This window comes from Oncorhynchus clarkii, chromosome 5, assembly GCF_045791955.1.
Source record: "Oncorhynchus clarkii lewisi isolate Uvic-CL-2024 chromosome 5, UVic_Ocla_1.0, whole genome shotgun sequence".
NCBI classification, from domain to species: Eukaryota; Metazoa; Chordata; class Actinopteri; order Salmoniformes; family Salmonidae; genus Oncorhynchus; species Oncorhynchus clarkii.
Genome location: NC_092151.1, coordinates 71,129,070 through 71,145,417, shown reverse-complemented (window position 1 = coordinate 71,145,417; position 16,348 = coordinate 71,129,070). Strand labels below are relative to the sequence as shown.

Here is a 16,348-nt window from a genome sequence, read left to right as displayed (position 1 = left end):
TGTATCACAATTCCAGTGGGTCAGAAGTTTACATACACTAAGTTGACTGTGCCTTGAAACAGTTTGGAAAATTCCATAAAATGATGGCATGGCTTTAGAAGCTTCTGATCGGCTAATTGACATCATTTGAGTCAATTGGAGGTGTACCTGTGGATGTATTTCAAGCCCTACCTTCAAACTCAGTGCCTCTTTGCTTGACATCATGGGAAAATCAAAAGAAATCAGCCAAGACCTCAGAAAACAAATTGTAGACCTCCACAAGTCGGGTTCATGCTTGGGAGCAATTTCCAAACGTCTGAAGGTACCACGTTCATCTGTACAAACAATAGTATGCAAGGATAAACACCATGGGACCACTCAGGAAGGAGAGATGAACGTACTTTGGTGCGAAAAGTACAAATCAATCTCAGAAAAGGACCTTGTGAAGATGCTGGAGGAAACAGGTACAAAAGTATCTATATCCACAGTAAAACGAGTCCTATATCGACAACCTGAAAGAAGAAGCCACTGCTCCAAAATCGGCATTAAAAAAAGCCAGACTACGGTTTGCAACTGCACATGGGGACAAAGATGGTACTTTTTGGAGAAATGTCCTCTGGTCTGATGAAACAAAAATAGATCTCTTTTGCCATAATGACCATTATTATGTTTGGAGGAAAAAGGGGGAGGCTTGCAAGCCGAAGAACACCATCCCAACCGTGAAGCGCGGCGGTGGCAGCATCATGTTGTGTGGATGCTTTGCTGCAGGAGGGACTGGTGCACTTCACAAAATAGAAGGCATCATGAGGAAGTAAAATTATGTGGATATATTGAAGCAACATCTCAAGACATCAGTTAAAGCTTGATCACAAATGGGTCTTCCAAATGGACAATGACCCCAAGCATACTTCCAAAGTTGTGGCAAAATGGCTTAAGGACAACAAAGTCAAGGTATTGGAGTGGCCATCACAAAGCCCTCACCTCAATCCCATAGAAAATGTGTGGGCAGAACTGAAAAAGCGTGTGTGAGCAAGGAGGCCTACAAACCTGACTCAATTACACCTTCTCTGTCAGGAGGAACGGGCCAAAATCCACCCAACTTACTGTGGAAAGCTTGTGGAAGGCTACCTGAAACGTTTGACCCAGTTAAACAATTTAAAGGCAATGGTACCAAATACTAATTGAGTGTATGTAAACTTCTGACCCACTGGGAATGTGATGAAATAATTAAAAGCTGAAATAAATGACTCAACTATTATTCTGACCTTTCACATTCTTAAAATAAAGTGGTGATCCTAACTGACCTAAGACAGGGAATTTTTACTATGAATAAATGTCAGGGATTGTGAAAAACTGAGGTTAAATGTATTTGACTAAGGTGTATGTAAACTTCCGACTTCAACTGTAGCTCCGGTTTGCGGTGTGTGTCCATGTGTATGTGTGTCTGCCTGGAGCTTCAGATGTTGAGTTGACTGTTGGCAGGAGGTTATCAGAGGAACAATAGTTCTGTGTTATATAACACAGCAGCAGGAGGCGAGCTCTGTCTATTAGGACTAGGGGGTCCATGACGCAGAACCAACTACCTCAGGACACCATCTTGCCCTCAGAATATACTGGAATCTAAACACTGTTTTAAACTTGAATAACCCCTTCATCGTTATAGACACACACCCTTCACTGGGCTGCAGTGAGGCAGCTGATGGTGTTTTATCTTTTTTCAACCCATGAGGTTGCTGAGGTTTGAGACCAGTTCTAACTGGACCAGCCTGACTTGTTTCTGCTTTAGTTCAGACCACTCTTGTGGTTGTTACACCAAGCATAGATGTTGGCCAAAACAAAGCTGTTTCTGTTCCCAATTTTAACCCGCTGGCAGTGGCAACATACAGTAGAGTGGAGCAGACTGGCCCCAGCTGGACTGGGGTTGGAGATCTCTGCCATGCCATGTCCAGTTTGTTATCCTGTGAAGGGTTAAATGTAGTAGTTGACATAGATATGATTCTGTGGTAGTTGATGGCTTTATCTAAAGCCTGCTGTGTGTCTGTGCATCTCTTCCAGCCAACGCATCATCAGAAGCCCAGAACGAGACTGAGGGAAACAAAGATGTGCAGCTCACCCCAACTCCAACCCCCACCACTCCTCCTCCAGCGTGAGTCACTCGCTCTCACTCACTCTCACCCTCATTCACCTTGCAGTAAGAGTCTAACTCCCCCCCTTCTCTCAGTGGGGAGACAGTGGAGCCAGACGACCCTGGTCCTCAGGAGGACCCTGACTCCCCACTGCTTCCCCCCTCCCCGGAGGATGAACAGATCGTGACTCTGATGGAGGAGGAGCCCCCACAGTCCACTGTGACTCTGATGGAGGAAGAGGGGGATGATGATGAGCAGGAGGAGAGAGAGGAACAGTGGGAGAGGGAGAGCCAGCTGTACTGTCCACTCTCTTCTGTCTCTTCTCTTTCTTGTGTGGCCACACTGCCAGAGTTGCTACAGCGCTGGTGTGACGCTCACCTCACCAGAAAGAGGCAGCAAGACACACACACCCCTATACAGGTCCCTGTCCCTATCCCCACACACACACAGGAAGCCCCAACACACACAGAGACGGTTCCTGAGACTGCCCCCCAAGCCCAAAATGAGGGGCTACCCCCTTTAGACTCTCAAAATCATACCCTTCACATCGACTCACCCCCCGTGGACCCTATCATTTTGCTGGAGCCTAGCCGGACCTTTACCCTGCCCCCCCACAGCTTCTCTCAAACCTCCCTCTGCAAACCCACCCCTACCCAGGACGAAGCTCCCCAGCACCCCAGCCAAGAAGACCCTGTCCCCCCTCCAGCCCTGCAGGGAGCCCCCGTCCCGGAGACTCAACAGGCCAGCACCCCCACCCCTACTCCCAGCTCCACCACTCCCCTACACCTACCAACCTCTGAGACAGCCTCCCTGGACACCCCCCCCCCCCCCTTGAAGGAGCAACCAGTCCAGCCCCTTCCCACAGCCTCTAGACCTGCAGACCTCCCCCCTCCCACTGACCTCCATGTCCCCCCTCAGCCTGACACAAACACAGAGCCACACACACCCAGGGCTGGGACAGAGAGTGGAGACATCCAGGGTCAGGGGGAGCAGGGAGATGCCTCTGCCCAGCCAGCAGAACACCTGCATGGGGAAGAATCCGTGGAAGACCTACTGCTTAGCGTCCCGGTGACCGCTAACGGACATTTACACCGGACAGCTACAGACTTCTACGCTGAGCTGCAGAATGCGGGGGAGTACATTGGAGGGGTGAACGGAGGAGTGAACGTGTATGGCTCCAGTCAGAAGGAGAGTGTGTTCATGAGGTTGAACAACAGGATCAAAGCCCTGGAGATGAACATGTCCCTCAGCAGCAGATACCTGGAGGAACTCAGCCAGAGGTGTGTGTGTCTCTGTCTTTAACCTAGTAGTTTCCTCTATCACTCGTCCTGTTCAGGCTCTGATTGGCTTGTTATGTGTTCTAGGTATCGTAAGCAGATGGAGGAGATGCAGAGAGCATTCAACAAGACCATAGTCAAACTGGAGAACACCTCCCGCATCGCTGAAGAACAGGTCTGTTAGACAGTTGCTTCTTGATTGGGTTGGCCGGATGCTTATGCTGGGATGGTTGTTGCAATTGTGTTACATGATTGTTATTGTGTAGTTCAATGATGGTTGAGTCATTGTTTGGTGTAGGTTGTGTCTGATGATTCTGGGATGGGTTGGTTCAACTTGGTTGTATTAATGTTGTATTTTGGTTGTGTGATCCCTCAGGACCAGCGGCAGACAGAGTCTATCCAGATGTTACAGGGCCAGCTGGAGAACGTCACCAAGCTGATGATCAACCTCACCATGACTGTCTCACAGCTACAGAGAGAGGTACACACAGCTGAAGACCATGATGCCTTCTGCCCTTACTAACTACACGTATTGAATATCAGATTCAATGTTGGTCTATTTAAATCAGAACTCGCAAAATGTCATGATTGGATGTTAGGAGTTTGTTTCTTCTGATGTCTAAATGTTGTTTCTGTGTTTGTGTTTTCTAGGTGTCTGACCGACAGAGTTACCTGGTGGTGTCTCTAGTCCTGTGTCTCTGTCTGGGCCTGGTGCTCTGCCTGCAGTGCTGCTGGAGTGCCAACACACACACCATCACACACACTGCAGGAAACCACTACCCCAGCCCCAAGAGGTAAACACAGCAACACACACACCGCAGTCAACCACTACCCCAGCCCCAAGAGGTAAACACAGCAACACACACACCGTCACACACACCACAGTCAACCACTACCCCAGCCCCAAGAGGTAAACACAGCAACACACACACCGTCACACACACTGCAGGCAACCACTACCCCAGCCCCAAGAGGTAAACACAGCAACACACACACCACAGTCAACCACTACCCCAGCCACAAGAGGTAAACACAGCAACACACACATCGCAGTCAACCACTACCCCAGCCCCAAGAGGTAAACACAGCAACACACACACCGCAGTCAACCACTACCCCAGCCCCAAGAGGTAAACACAGCAACACACACACCGCAGTCAACCACTACCCCAGCCCCAAGAGGTAAACACAGCAACACACACACCGTCACACACACTGCAGGCAACCACTACCCCAGCCCCAAGAGGTAAACACAGCAACACACACACCGCAGTCAACCACTACCCCAGCCCCAAGAGGTAAACACAGCAACACACACACCGTCACACACACCGCAGTCAACCACTACCCCAGCCCCAAGAGGTAAACACAGCAACACACACACCGCAGTCAACCACTACCCCAGCCCCAAGAGGTAAACACAGCAACACACACACCGCAGTCAACCACTACCCCAGCCCCAAGAGGTAAACACAGCAACACACACACCGTCACACACACTGCAGGCAACCACTACCCCAGCCACAAGAGGTAAACACAGCAACACACACACTGCAGGCAACCACTACCCCAGCCACAAGAGGTAAACACAGCAACACACACACCGCAGTCAACCACTACCCCAGCCCCAAGAGGTAAACACAGCAACACACACACCGTCACACACACCACAGTCAACCACTACCCCAGCCCCAAGAGGTAAACACAGCAACACACACACCGTCACACACACTGCAGTCAACCACTACCCCAGCCCCAAGAGGTAAACACAGCAACACACACACCGTCACACACACCGCAGTCAACCACTACCCCAGCCCCAAGAGGTAAACACAGCAACACACACACCGCAGTCAACCACTACCCCAGCCCCAAGAGGTAAACACAGCAACACACACACCGTCACACACACTGCAGGCAACCACTACCCCAGCCCCAAGAGGTAAACACAGCAACACACACACCGTCACACACACTGCAGGCAACCACTACCCCAGCCCCAAGAGGTAAACACAGCAACACACACACCGCAGTCAACCACTACCCCAGCCCCAAGAGGTAAACACAGCAACACACACACCGTCACACACACCACAGTCAACCACTACCCCAGCCCCAAGAGGTAAACACAGCAACACACACACCGTCACACACACCGCAGTCAACCACTACCCCAGCCACAAGAGGTAAACACAGCAACACACACATCGCAGTCAACCACTACCCCAGCCCCAAGAGGTAAACACAGCAACACACACACCACAGTCAACCACTACCCCAGCCCCAAGAGGTAAACACAGCAACACACACACCGTCACACACACCACAGTCAACCACTACCCCAGCCCCAAGAGGTAAACACAGCAACACACACACCGTCACACACACCGCAGTCAACCACTACCCCAGCCCCAAGAGGTAAGCACAGCAACACACACACCGCAGTCAACCACTACCCCAGCCCCAAGAGGTAAACACAGCAACACACACCGTCACACACACCGCAGTCAACCACTACCCCAGCCACAAGAGGTAAACACAGCAACACACACACCGTCACACACACTGCAGGCAACCACTACCCCAGCCCCAAGAGGTAAACACAGCAACACACACACCGCAGTCAACCACTACCCCAGCCCCAAGAGGTAAACACAGCAACACACACACCGTCACACACACCGCAGTCAACCACTACCCCAGCCACAAGAGGTAAACACAGCAACACATACACCGTCACACACACCGCAGTCAACCACTACCCCAGCCCCAAGAGGTAAACACAGCAACACACACACCACAGTCAACCACTACCCCAGCCCCAAGAGGTAAACACAGCAACACACACACCACAGTCAACCACTACCCCAGCCCCAAGAGGTAAACACAGCAACACACACACCACAGTCAACCACTACCCCAGCCCCAAGAGGTAAACACAGCAACACACACACCGTCACACACACCGCAGTCAACCACTACCCCAGCCACAAGAGGTAAACACAGCAACACACACACCGTCACACACACCGCAGTCAACCACTACCCCAGCCACAAGAGGTAAACACAGCAACACACACACCGTCACACACACCGCAGTCAACCACTACCCCAGCCACAAGAGGTAAACACAGCAACACATACACCGTCACACACACCGCAGTCAACCACTACCCCAGCCCCAAGAGGTAAACACAGCAACACACACACCACAGTCAACCACTACCCCAGCCCCAAGAGGTAAACACAGCAACACACACACACCGCAGTCAACCACTACCCCAGCCCCAAGAGGTAAACACAGCAACACACACACCGCAGTCAACCACTACCCCAGCCCCAAGAGGTAAACACAGCAACACACACCGTTGTCTGATCTCCCCACATTATTTAGAAGAGTATTGTTGTTGCTTTTGTAGGTCTGATATAATGTTCCTCTTAGTCCAGTTAATGTTTCATAGGGAACATTGGATCTCTTCCATGTTGTTTAGTTTAACCCTTACTAACGTTACTGCACTATCATATATCCTGTATGTGCCAGGTGTTTCTCCTCCTATGATGATTTGAGTCTGAAGCGGAGGGTATCGTGTCCTCTCCTACGCTCCAAATCCTTCACCTTTCCTACTTCAGAAGGTGAGTGTGTACACACAAAGTCACTCTACAGCTTTCTAAGAAGGACAAGAGGCCTGCTCATGTGGCCTCTCACTTAAACACACCCTCCCCCTTTTCCTCTACCCTTCCTGTCTTCTACATCACTGTTCTGTCCATCCTGTTGCTGCCCTATCACACCCATAGGAGCTGAAGCAGGACTAAAAGACTCAGAAAGCCTGACATGTCCTCCCTGTATAGAGGTCAGCTTCATTATCGACCGCATGACTAGATGCTCTCCCATCTGTGTCCATGCTGCTGAACAGTATGTCTGCTGTAAGGGTACTGGAGCCACAGACACCCCAGTGGGACTGCCTGGGCACACCCCACCATGAAGGAATAAAGACCTTCATTCAGACAGCCATGTAACATAATTCTCCTCTTTCCTCTCTTTCCCACTCTATTTATCACGTGTCCTTGGGCCAGAGTGCGTGTCCTTGGGCCAGAGTGCGTGTCCTTGGGCCAGAGTGCGTGTCCTTGGGCCAGAGTGCGTGTCCTTGGGCCAGAGTGCGTGTCCTTGGGCCAGAGTGCGTGTCCATATAGAGGCTGAACTGAAGGAGACTATAAATAGAACACAATGCTTTTGGCTGGCTCCTGTTACACCACTGCAAGTAGTAACAACAACTAGAGAACCCTACGTCACCCAGTGTACCTACTAGCTATAACCTCTTCAGAGGAGCTATAACCTTTATTCTGGGCTGTAGTATGTCAGGGTGTGTAATACTATTTTAATAGTAAATCAGTAGTACTACTTGCAAGGTGGCGTCATGCTTGTAACGTGTGTTCCTGTGTGCCTGCCATCTCATCATTAACATGGCCCTATTCTCTCCCTGTTCAGTAGGCCCTGACGACCTTTACATTGTTGAACCTTTAAGGTTCTCACCAGAGAAAAAGGTACAGTGTCTCCTCTCCGCCTGCTGTTGTATGGTGGCCCCAGCGGCCATCTTTGTTTGCTTATGGTTTCAGTGGAGTGGGGTGAACTTGCCCCCAGACTAAGGTCAGTTTAGCATCCTCACATCCTAATGGTTAAGAATACTGTAGGGTCTGGGGAGAGTTAAGCTGATCCTGGATCTCTGGTTATGGGCGATTTACGAACTTGTTAGGTTAACCACTTCTCTGTTGACACAGACTAGAAGCCCACTTATGGGGACGATGTATGAGCAGGCACAGGGCAGGCTTGGGCAGTGGTTTGAAAGTTGTAACCCACCAATAGATGGCAATAAGCTGCGACCCATAACATGGCTTTGCTCCACTCATGTAGAGATGCTAAGGTTTGGCACTTAACTATAATTTTCTTCAGGCATGCTATTATGGCTGACCCTGTGAAACAACACATTTCACTGGACCTATCCAGTGTGTGTGACGACAAAACATTATTATTATAATGCCATTCTACACACAGTCCCTGCCCTTCCCAGTCCTGTCTGTAACCTCATACTGAATCAAAATGTCTCCTGTTCTCTATCTTTGAGAGCTTGGTATCTGTCCAGTTTGGTTGTAACCATGCAGTGTGTCTGGTATAGATGTGGTTAACATGACTTAACATATTTATACATCTCTAAAGTTAGCCCTGTACTCTATCAATCTCTCCATCCTCTCTCTCTCTCTCTCTCACAGAAGAAACGATGTAAACTGAAGGCAGCATTATCAGCCCCCTCTTCTCCGATGGCTAACGGGGGACTCAAATGCAATGGTCTCCCCCACTCCCTGAATCCCCCTCCTCCTTTAGAAGACATGTCCTGTAAGGAGCTCCCCTTCCCATCAGAGAATAGCAGCTGTAGCTCCTCCAGCCACTCTGAAGAGTCCTACATCAGCCGAGGCCATCCCCTCTCCTCCCCCCCAGGCCTGTGTAATGGCCACGCTGCCGTGCTCCTCCCATCCAACCTTCCCTCCCTCCCTCTCCCCTCCTCCCTTCCCTCCCTCCCTCTCCCCTCCTCCCTTCCCTCCCTCCCCCTCTCTCTTCCCTCTAAGAGGTCAGTGAAGCGTCGGCGGTCTCGTCAGGGAGATCTGCAGTTCTCCTCCAGACAGACAGGAGGCGCTGCTGTGAATGCTCTGCACAGCCTGCAGCAGCTGATCAAGGGAAACAAGGAGATCAGTGTGGGGACCATAAGAGCCACGGCAGTCACAGGACACGTCTGATCACACACACATGCACACTTCAGACTGACTCATATACACACACCCTGGTAGCAGACTTGGTTAGGGATGTGTGAAAGAGTGTGGTCTTGCCCCAAAATGGCCACATCTCTGAACCACATCTCCCATGAGCACCCTGCCCACAGTGGAACTCGAACACCATGATATTAGTCACCTAGCAACAGCCATTCAGAGACCTCTCCACGGTCATGTGCCTTTCTGTCCACTCTAAAGCTTTCACTGATATAAAAAACACTGAAAGGATTGTTATTTTTATGTTCGGAGCGAGACTAATGGTGGGGAGTGTTACTAGAAAACAGACATTCATTCAGCTGTTTCTACTGGACAAGCACATCAGACCTGGGCATCAGGGGCTTGTACTCCAGCCCTGTGCCCAGAGGAGAGGGGCTGAGTGGAGCTCTTACCCGGTACCTTGTGAAAGTACAGTATGAAGCTGTAAGGATGAAATGTGCAGCAGGATTAGCTTCTTCTCACTCTTTCCTCCTGTCCTCCATTTCTACATTCTGTTTATTTTCTGTGCATTGTTCAGTGCTAGCTAACACTACTGCAGTTGTTCGTATGGGACCAGGGTGTTAACCCTTCACACACAACAGGCCCTCTGTCTCCCTTTCTCAGGCAGTCTAACCTAACACCACGCAACTAGCAGAGCTGAATGAAGATGCATACCCAATGTGTGCGTGAGCATGTAAGCCTTCCTGTCTCTAGCCCATGTTTATCCAGCTCTGATACAAAGGAACAGGCTCTATACCTCTTGAACTCGTTAACCTAGCAATTCTCCAGTCAGACTTCCTGTGTGTGTGTGTGTGTGTGTGTGTGTTCGTTCACACAGAGAGCCAGCCAAGAGGAAAGGGATCTTGTACCGTATAGACTGGTTGTTTTTGCACATTGTGACAGGTCAACAGAACCCAGTCAGTTAGGTTTTTATATTGAGCTGTATATGAGCCGTGCTGAGAGCTGAATGTTGTGTGTTATTATAGTTGTTAAGAACAGTTTAGTCTGAAGATGTCGGTGTGTTCGAGCACACAAACACCCGCTGTTGGTAGAAGTTGCCTCTAGGATCTGCTTTCCTTCCCCCCCAATTCCTAATATTAACCATTCATATCAACAGTGTAATGCAACACTGACCTTTTGATCAGTGACACAGGGTAATGTCAGTCTTGCGAGCAGATCCCCTGAGGTCCTGTAGGGGATGCTGTGAGGCCACTTTTATTTATCTAGTTATTTATGTTCTGGCCTCAAAACAACCCTATTATGTAGCCCAGGGGAAACGCATGGTACATGTTACATAGAATAATAATGATTGCAATTAAAACAAAGGTAGATGCATTTTACTGTCGCATACTGTATGATTGTCACTGGCTGCCCGACACCTCTTTCACCTCGTGACCAATATTTGTTTTGGGTTTTCAAAGCTATACGGACAACAAGGTATCATCCACCTTTTGTCTCTGTAAAAGTGGTTTGATCATCTGGTGTTTATAGAGTTGCCTCCACTGTCACACCTGCACACACACCATCGTGTTAATTAGAACCCTACCAGGGAACAGAGGGCTGTAACAGTCCCAATAACTGCTGGGGTCGTATACGAACCAGCTTCACCTCACAAGTTACTGTTATGGGGAGATAAAGTTAAAACAAATGTTTGAAGTTGATTTGTTTGTCTTTCTCTAGATGTCTGTGCAAGGATGTGATTGGAATGGCAAAAGTCCATTTGAATAAGTTGCAGATGTGAAAAATCATGTGTACTATATATCTGTGTACTATATATCTGTGCCAGTGGTTAGATGGCCTCTGAGCTATGTTGGGTTGATTGTTGACTGACTGAGAAAGAGACTGGGCCCACTGTATTCTACAAACTACACACACCACACTCCCTCTACAGTATACATCCATTACCTCTACAGACCAACCACCCAGGTCCCCTACTCCACACACTGACCTCTGACCCCTACACAGTTCAGGGTTCAGAAAGTGTGAAGAGCTCTCTTTTAGTGCATCTGTTTTAATTGAACCACTTCTGTTCCCATGACCAAGAACAGCACCTTTAACTGGCCACCTCTGCTATCCTTACTAGCTTGTCATTCATTCATGTGTTTATTACTGTGCATTTACCCCACCTCGAATAAGGTAGTGGTTTTCAGAGGAGTCTGAAGGAACTTGTGAACTTAATAAAGGGAATGTTGGGAAAGGGTTTGGAACGCACTGTTTTATCTGATTATCTGTTCCACACCCAGTGAATCGTGACCGACTTAGTTTTTCTACTCTTTTTGAATGTGTATGATATTATGTGTATGATATTATGTGTATGATATTATGTGTATGATATTATGTGTATGATATTATGTGTATGCATGCAAGAGTGTTTCTTTGTTCTCTTGATGCGTGTTTGTGAGAGACTCAGCGAAGCCCTAATTTAACACACTGACTAGAGATTGGTACTCATGACCCCCAGGTCTCAGTGTGCACATTTATTATTACTACCTTCATGCCTTTTGTTTTTCTACACTAAACGCCGTCTGTCAACTGCTTTGCTTCTCTCTTTCTGAGTATTCTGGGAAAGAGCTGCACAGTATTGTGGAACAGGAGCGACAGTAACTACAAAGATGTAGTACCATTAGAAACTGTGAATTTCTAAATAAAACATTTTGTCTTTCACTCGACTGGTTGGAGTCTGTATTCGTTTGTGACATTGCTCCAGGTAAAGGTTGCACAGATCTAGGATCAGTGGAGGTTTATTTATTCTCTACAGATTCCTGCTGTGTTGAAAAGTTCCGCATCACCATCTTATGGTAGAACAGCACACACTGCAAAACAACACATGACCTGTTCAGATGTTAACCAACTCTTGATTTTACAAATAGAAAAGGCTTTTTGGTATGTGAATTAAACAATTCTATTTTTCTGACCCTGGTATTCTTTGGTTTTGGGCCAATACTAATGAGTTGACTAATGAGCTGCTGACTGGTGTATTTTTTTTATTCTGAGGGGCTGACAGAGCGGCTGTATCCCTCGACACTGTTCCACCGTCGGACTGGAGACCTCCGCTATACACAGAGGACGCAACCTGAGATTGGGGATGTGAGCAGAGTGTAAGAGGGAGAGCGGGGAAAAGACATGCTAAAACCACATCTTCCTTAACTCTGTGTGTCAGTATAGTGTGTGTCCCTACCGCTCCCTCAGTCTCTGTCTACACAGCCACACCCTGCTCCGGTCCTGCCTCTCTCTGGCTGAGCTATGAGGGGTCCCTGCCTGCAGCTAGGGTCAGAGATAATCAACAGACATTGTCACATTGAGCCGGGGCCAAGCTCCTGCAGTTTATGGGTCCAAAGAGAAAAGTATGACAAACCAAGGTTAGGGTTTGGATTGAACATGAGGCTAGGATTAGAGATGTATTTAGGGTTTGGATTGAACATGAGGCTAGGATTAGAGATGTATTTAGGGTTTGGATTGAACATTAGGCTAGGATTAGAGATGTATTTAGGGTTTGGATTGAACATGAGGCTAGGATTAGAGATGTATTTAGGGTTTGGATTGAACATTAGGCTAGGATTAGAGATGTATTTAGGGTTTGGATTGAACATGAGGCTAGGATTAGAGATGTATTTAGGGTTTGGATTGAACATGAGGCTAGGATTAGAGATGTATTTAGGGTTTGGATTGAACATTAGGCTAGGATTAGAGATGTATTTAGGGTTTGGATTGAACATGAGGCTAGGATTAGAGATGTATTTAGGGTTTGGATTGAACATGAGGCTAGGATTAGAGATGTATTTAGGGTTTGGGTTGAATATAGGGCTAGGATTAGAGATGTATTTAGGGTTTGGGTTGAACATAGGACTAGGATTGGAGATGTATTTAGGGTTTGGATTGAACATGAGGCTAGGATTAGATGTATTTAGGGTTTGGATTGAATATAGGACTAGGATTGGAGATGTATTTAGGGTTTGGGTTGAATATAGGGCTAGGATTAGAGATGTATTTAGGGTTGAATATAGGGCTAGGATTAGAGATGTATTTAGGGTTTGGGTTGAACATAGGACTAGGATTAGAGATGCATTTAGGGTTTGGGTTGAATATAGGACTAGGATTGGAGATGTATTTAGGGTTTGGATTGAACATGAGGCTAGGATTAGAGATGTATTTAGGGTTTGGATTGAATATAGGACTAGGATTGGAGATGTATTTAGGGTTTGGATTGAACATGAGGCTAGGATTAGATGTATTTAGGGTTTGGATTGAATATAGGACTAGGATTAGAGATGTATTTAGGGTTTGGGTTGAATATAGGGCTAGGATTAGAGATGTATTTAGGGTTTGGGTTGAACATAGGACTAGGATTGGAGATGTATTTAGGGTTTGGGTTGAACTGGAATGTGGACATGAAGCTAGTAATTCCTAATTTAACATTAAAGCCTGTCTGTAGTCCCTAACTCTGTAATCCAAACAATTAATTTAACTAGCCCTAATCCCCTCATCCTGTGCTTACCGTGGTCGGTGTGGTTGGTTCTGTCCCTCTGCTTGTCCGGGTGCTGCAGAGGAGAGGCCTGGGTTATTAGTACAGGAGCCAGGCCCATCAGGTGGGGAGCGTAGGGCCTGGGTTTACTCCTCTGGACTGGGTATTGACTACGGACAGATACAGGCATCTCTAGGACGTGTGTGTTATTACCTGTTGATAGACAGGGCAGTCTGCTGGTAGATCTTCCCCAGGATGGTGGAGGAGGGACCACACATGTTCACCATAGACACCTGTACACAGACATCAATAGTTAAGAAACCAGTTAATTAATGATTTTTAGGGAGTTTTAAGTTTTGTTTTATTTGTCTCTTGTTGCTGGACTGAATCTACAAAATATGAAACCCCTTCAAGCTTGTTTAATATTTAACATTTTCAGGACCTGACTTCCGGGTAGTGGCAGGATGAGAATTTAGGAGCGACAGCGTTCTTGTTACAGCTCAACGAGTGACAATCCAGCTCATGGTCAAAGGCCGTACAGTATGTAAATAAAATGATGGTTGAAAAAAGGTTCAGAGGAGCCCCGCTTGAAACACAGCCCCCGAGGTAAGACATTAGAAACCCCCAGAAGGGCGTGGCGAATAATGGTGATTATTAAGGTTAACAATATGGATGTTATTATTGCCTACAAGTGTGATGGATTTCTACTGGAGGGTTTCCCATACTCGGTCCTGCCCCCCTCCCCCGGAGCACGTTTTGGTTTTTGCCCTAGCACTGATTCAAATAACTCATCAAGCTTTGATTATTTGAATGTGTAGTGCTAGGACAAAAACATGCACCCAGGGGGTCCGGGGCCCAGGACTAAGTTTGGGAAACACTGCTCTAGAAAGATTTCCCTGTTGTCTTGAATGCACTGAAGTCAGAAATATCTAAGTTCCCAGTTTTGTTCGCGGCACCAGTCCTTCGCAGGTCGAATCTGGAAATCCCTTTTTACTGAAATAATGTGTAGTTATAACAGAAATGTAACATGGTCTCTGGGATCTTTTCAGGATGGTTCTGTTGTTGAATGATTACTTAGGAATAATAGAGCTAACAACTATAATCAGCTTTCAAGACAAACCTGGCAGTGCTTGTCATACATTTTTATGCGATAATGTAGTGCTCTGAAACTATAGTACCAATTTGACTACCCATGTCTCTGTATGATGTGTGTGAGAAGGATGTGGTGCTGGGTGGGGCAGTATAGGGAAAATATAATTTATTATTTTCATTTTTTTGTACCTTTATTTAACTAGGCAAGTCAGTTAAGAATAAATTCTTATTTTCAATGACGGCCGAGGTTAACTGCCTTGTTCAGGGGCAGAACGACAGACACATAACACAAGGTTATATGTTTGTCCAGTATGGGGCAGACAGTGGGTTGGGGGTGGCCCCAGGCAGTGTCCTGGAGGAAGGTGCTATGGGATCGCCAGTCTTTCCCTGATAACTACGTGGACCGCCGCTTCATGGAGGAGCTCAGGAGGAACGAGGGTCTCCACCTATATCGCTGTGGTGCGGGAGACAGGACTGGTGGCACAACATCTCATTTGTGGCTCTGTTCCTCACTTGCTGGTTGTACATGGAGCAGGTACTGTACACACCTTACAGTGAAGCTCTAATGACAACCTATTCTCCACATAGCGCACTAACGTGACCAGAACAATATAGTTAGTGTAAGTCACATATCTAGGGTTGTAGTCAAAAGTTGTGCACTAGAATAGGAAATAGGTTGTGATTTACTTTTAGACTCCTCTACCACATTAGGACATGTCTCAAGTCTAAACCCTATCTTTTTGCTCTCCACCCTGCTGTGGAGCGGCCTGCTCTGTGCCCTGCTTGGCTACTGACTCTACCAAGCACTGGCTCCACAGGAGAGTTCAGACAGCCACTAGTGTACACGTTGGTCTGACGTGAAGATTGCCTCCATCTTCACCCTCAGGTTCTCTCCTGTCCTCAGGACGTTAAGAGTCCGTCAATACAGAAACGGTTACGCCTTGATGCTGGTGGCCTTCCCCTACACCCAGCCCACTCCCCCTCTCTCAATGCTGCCCTGTTCGCCTCAATCTGCCTGGCCTCTCCCTTCCCCACCTCTTGGGGCCTGGACTCCTCTCCCTCCTCCCTTCATACCTTCAGCATGCTCTGCTGGGCCCAGTTGATCAAACTGCAGAGTGACAAGAATAACATACAGGGACCCTGGCATGAGGCCGAGATACAAGAGGACCTGACACACTTTCTACACTGATGGGGAAAGACCAGGGGGAGAGGACTGGTGGGGCAAGCCACACACACCCCCCTAATCCACTGAGGAGGGTTAGCCAATGTTGTCGTCCTCAAATACCAGACTGGTAGCATGATTGGTATCCTGAAAACACTTCAGAGAGAAATATGTTGCTCCTATTTTAGCAGAACAAGGAGGGTTTCTCATCTAGAACTAATAATGCTCTTTGCTCAGATTCCAGCACTAGGAAAGGACATTGTTGTTAATTTATTCATTGTACAAAATTTTAAAAAAATGTCTAAACATGTGTGTCTAGTAACCAAGGACTCTGAAGCATGATAGATTGCAAACATGTTGAATTAAGTAGGAAATATTCAACCTGTAATGATTAACATTTTTGTAGTACTGTCAGTTTTTTTTAAATGCAGCGTTGTTATAATAAACGTTTTTT

The 16,348-nt window shown here is 47.5% G+C and overlaps 1 protein-coding gene and 1 pseudogene across 1 annotated transcript in view; both read left to right on the top strand.

Annotated features, from left to right (window-relative positions):
* Positions 1 to 11,842, top strand: part of LOC139409335 (SUN domain-containing ossification factor-like) — an 87,846-nt gene extending 76,004 nt beyond the window's left edge. The window contains exons 16-23 of the mRNA XM_071154315.1: positions 2,035 to 2,125; positions 2,201 to 3,385; positions 3,470 to 3,557; positions 3,759 to 3,863; positions 4,034 to 4,176; positions 6,924 to 7,015; positions 7,869 to 7,924; positions 8,648 to 11,842. Of these exons, the coding sequence (XP_071010416.1) occupies positions 2,035 to 2,125; positions 2,201 to 3,385; positions 3,470 to 3,557; positions 3,759 to 3,863; positions 4,034 to 4,176; positions 6,924 to 7,015; positions 7,869 to 7,924; positions 8,648 to 9,169 (2,282 nt within the window). The 3' untranslated portion in view covers positions 9,170 to 11,842. The remainder of the gene's footprint in view (positions 1 to 2,034; positions 2,126 to 2,200; positions 3,386 to 3,469; positions 3,558 to 3,758; positions 3,864 to 4,033; positions 4,177 to 6,923; positions 7,016 to 7,868; positions 7,925 to 8,647) is intronic.
* Positions 11,843 to 15,030: 3,188 nt separating this feature from the next.
* On the top strand, positions 15,031 to 15,921 carry LOC139409748 (phosphatidylinositol N-acetylglucosaminyltransferase subunit C-like; annotated as a pseudogene).
* The last annotated feature ends 427 nt before the right edge of the window (positions 15,922 to 16,348 follow it).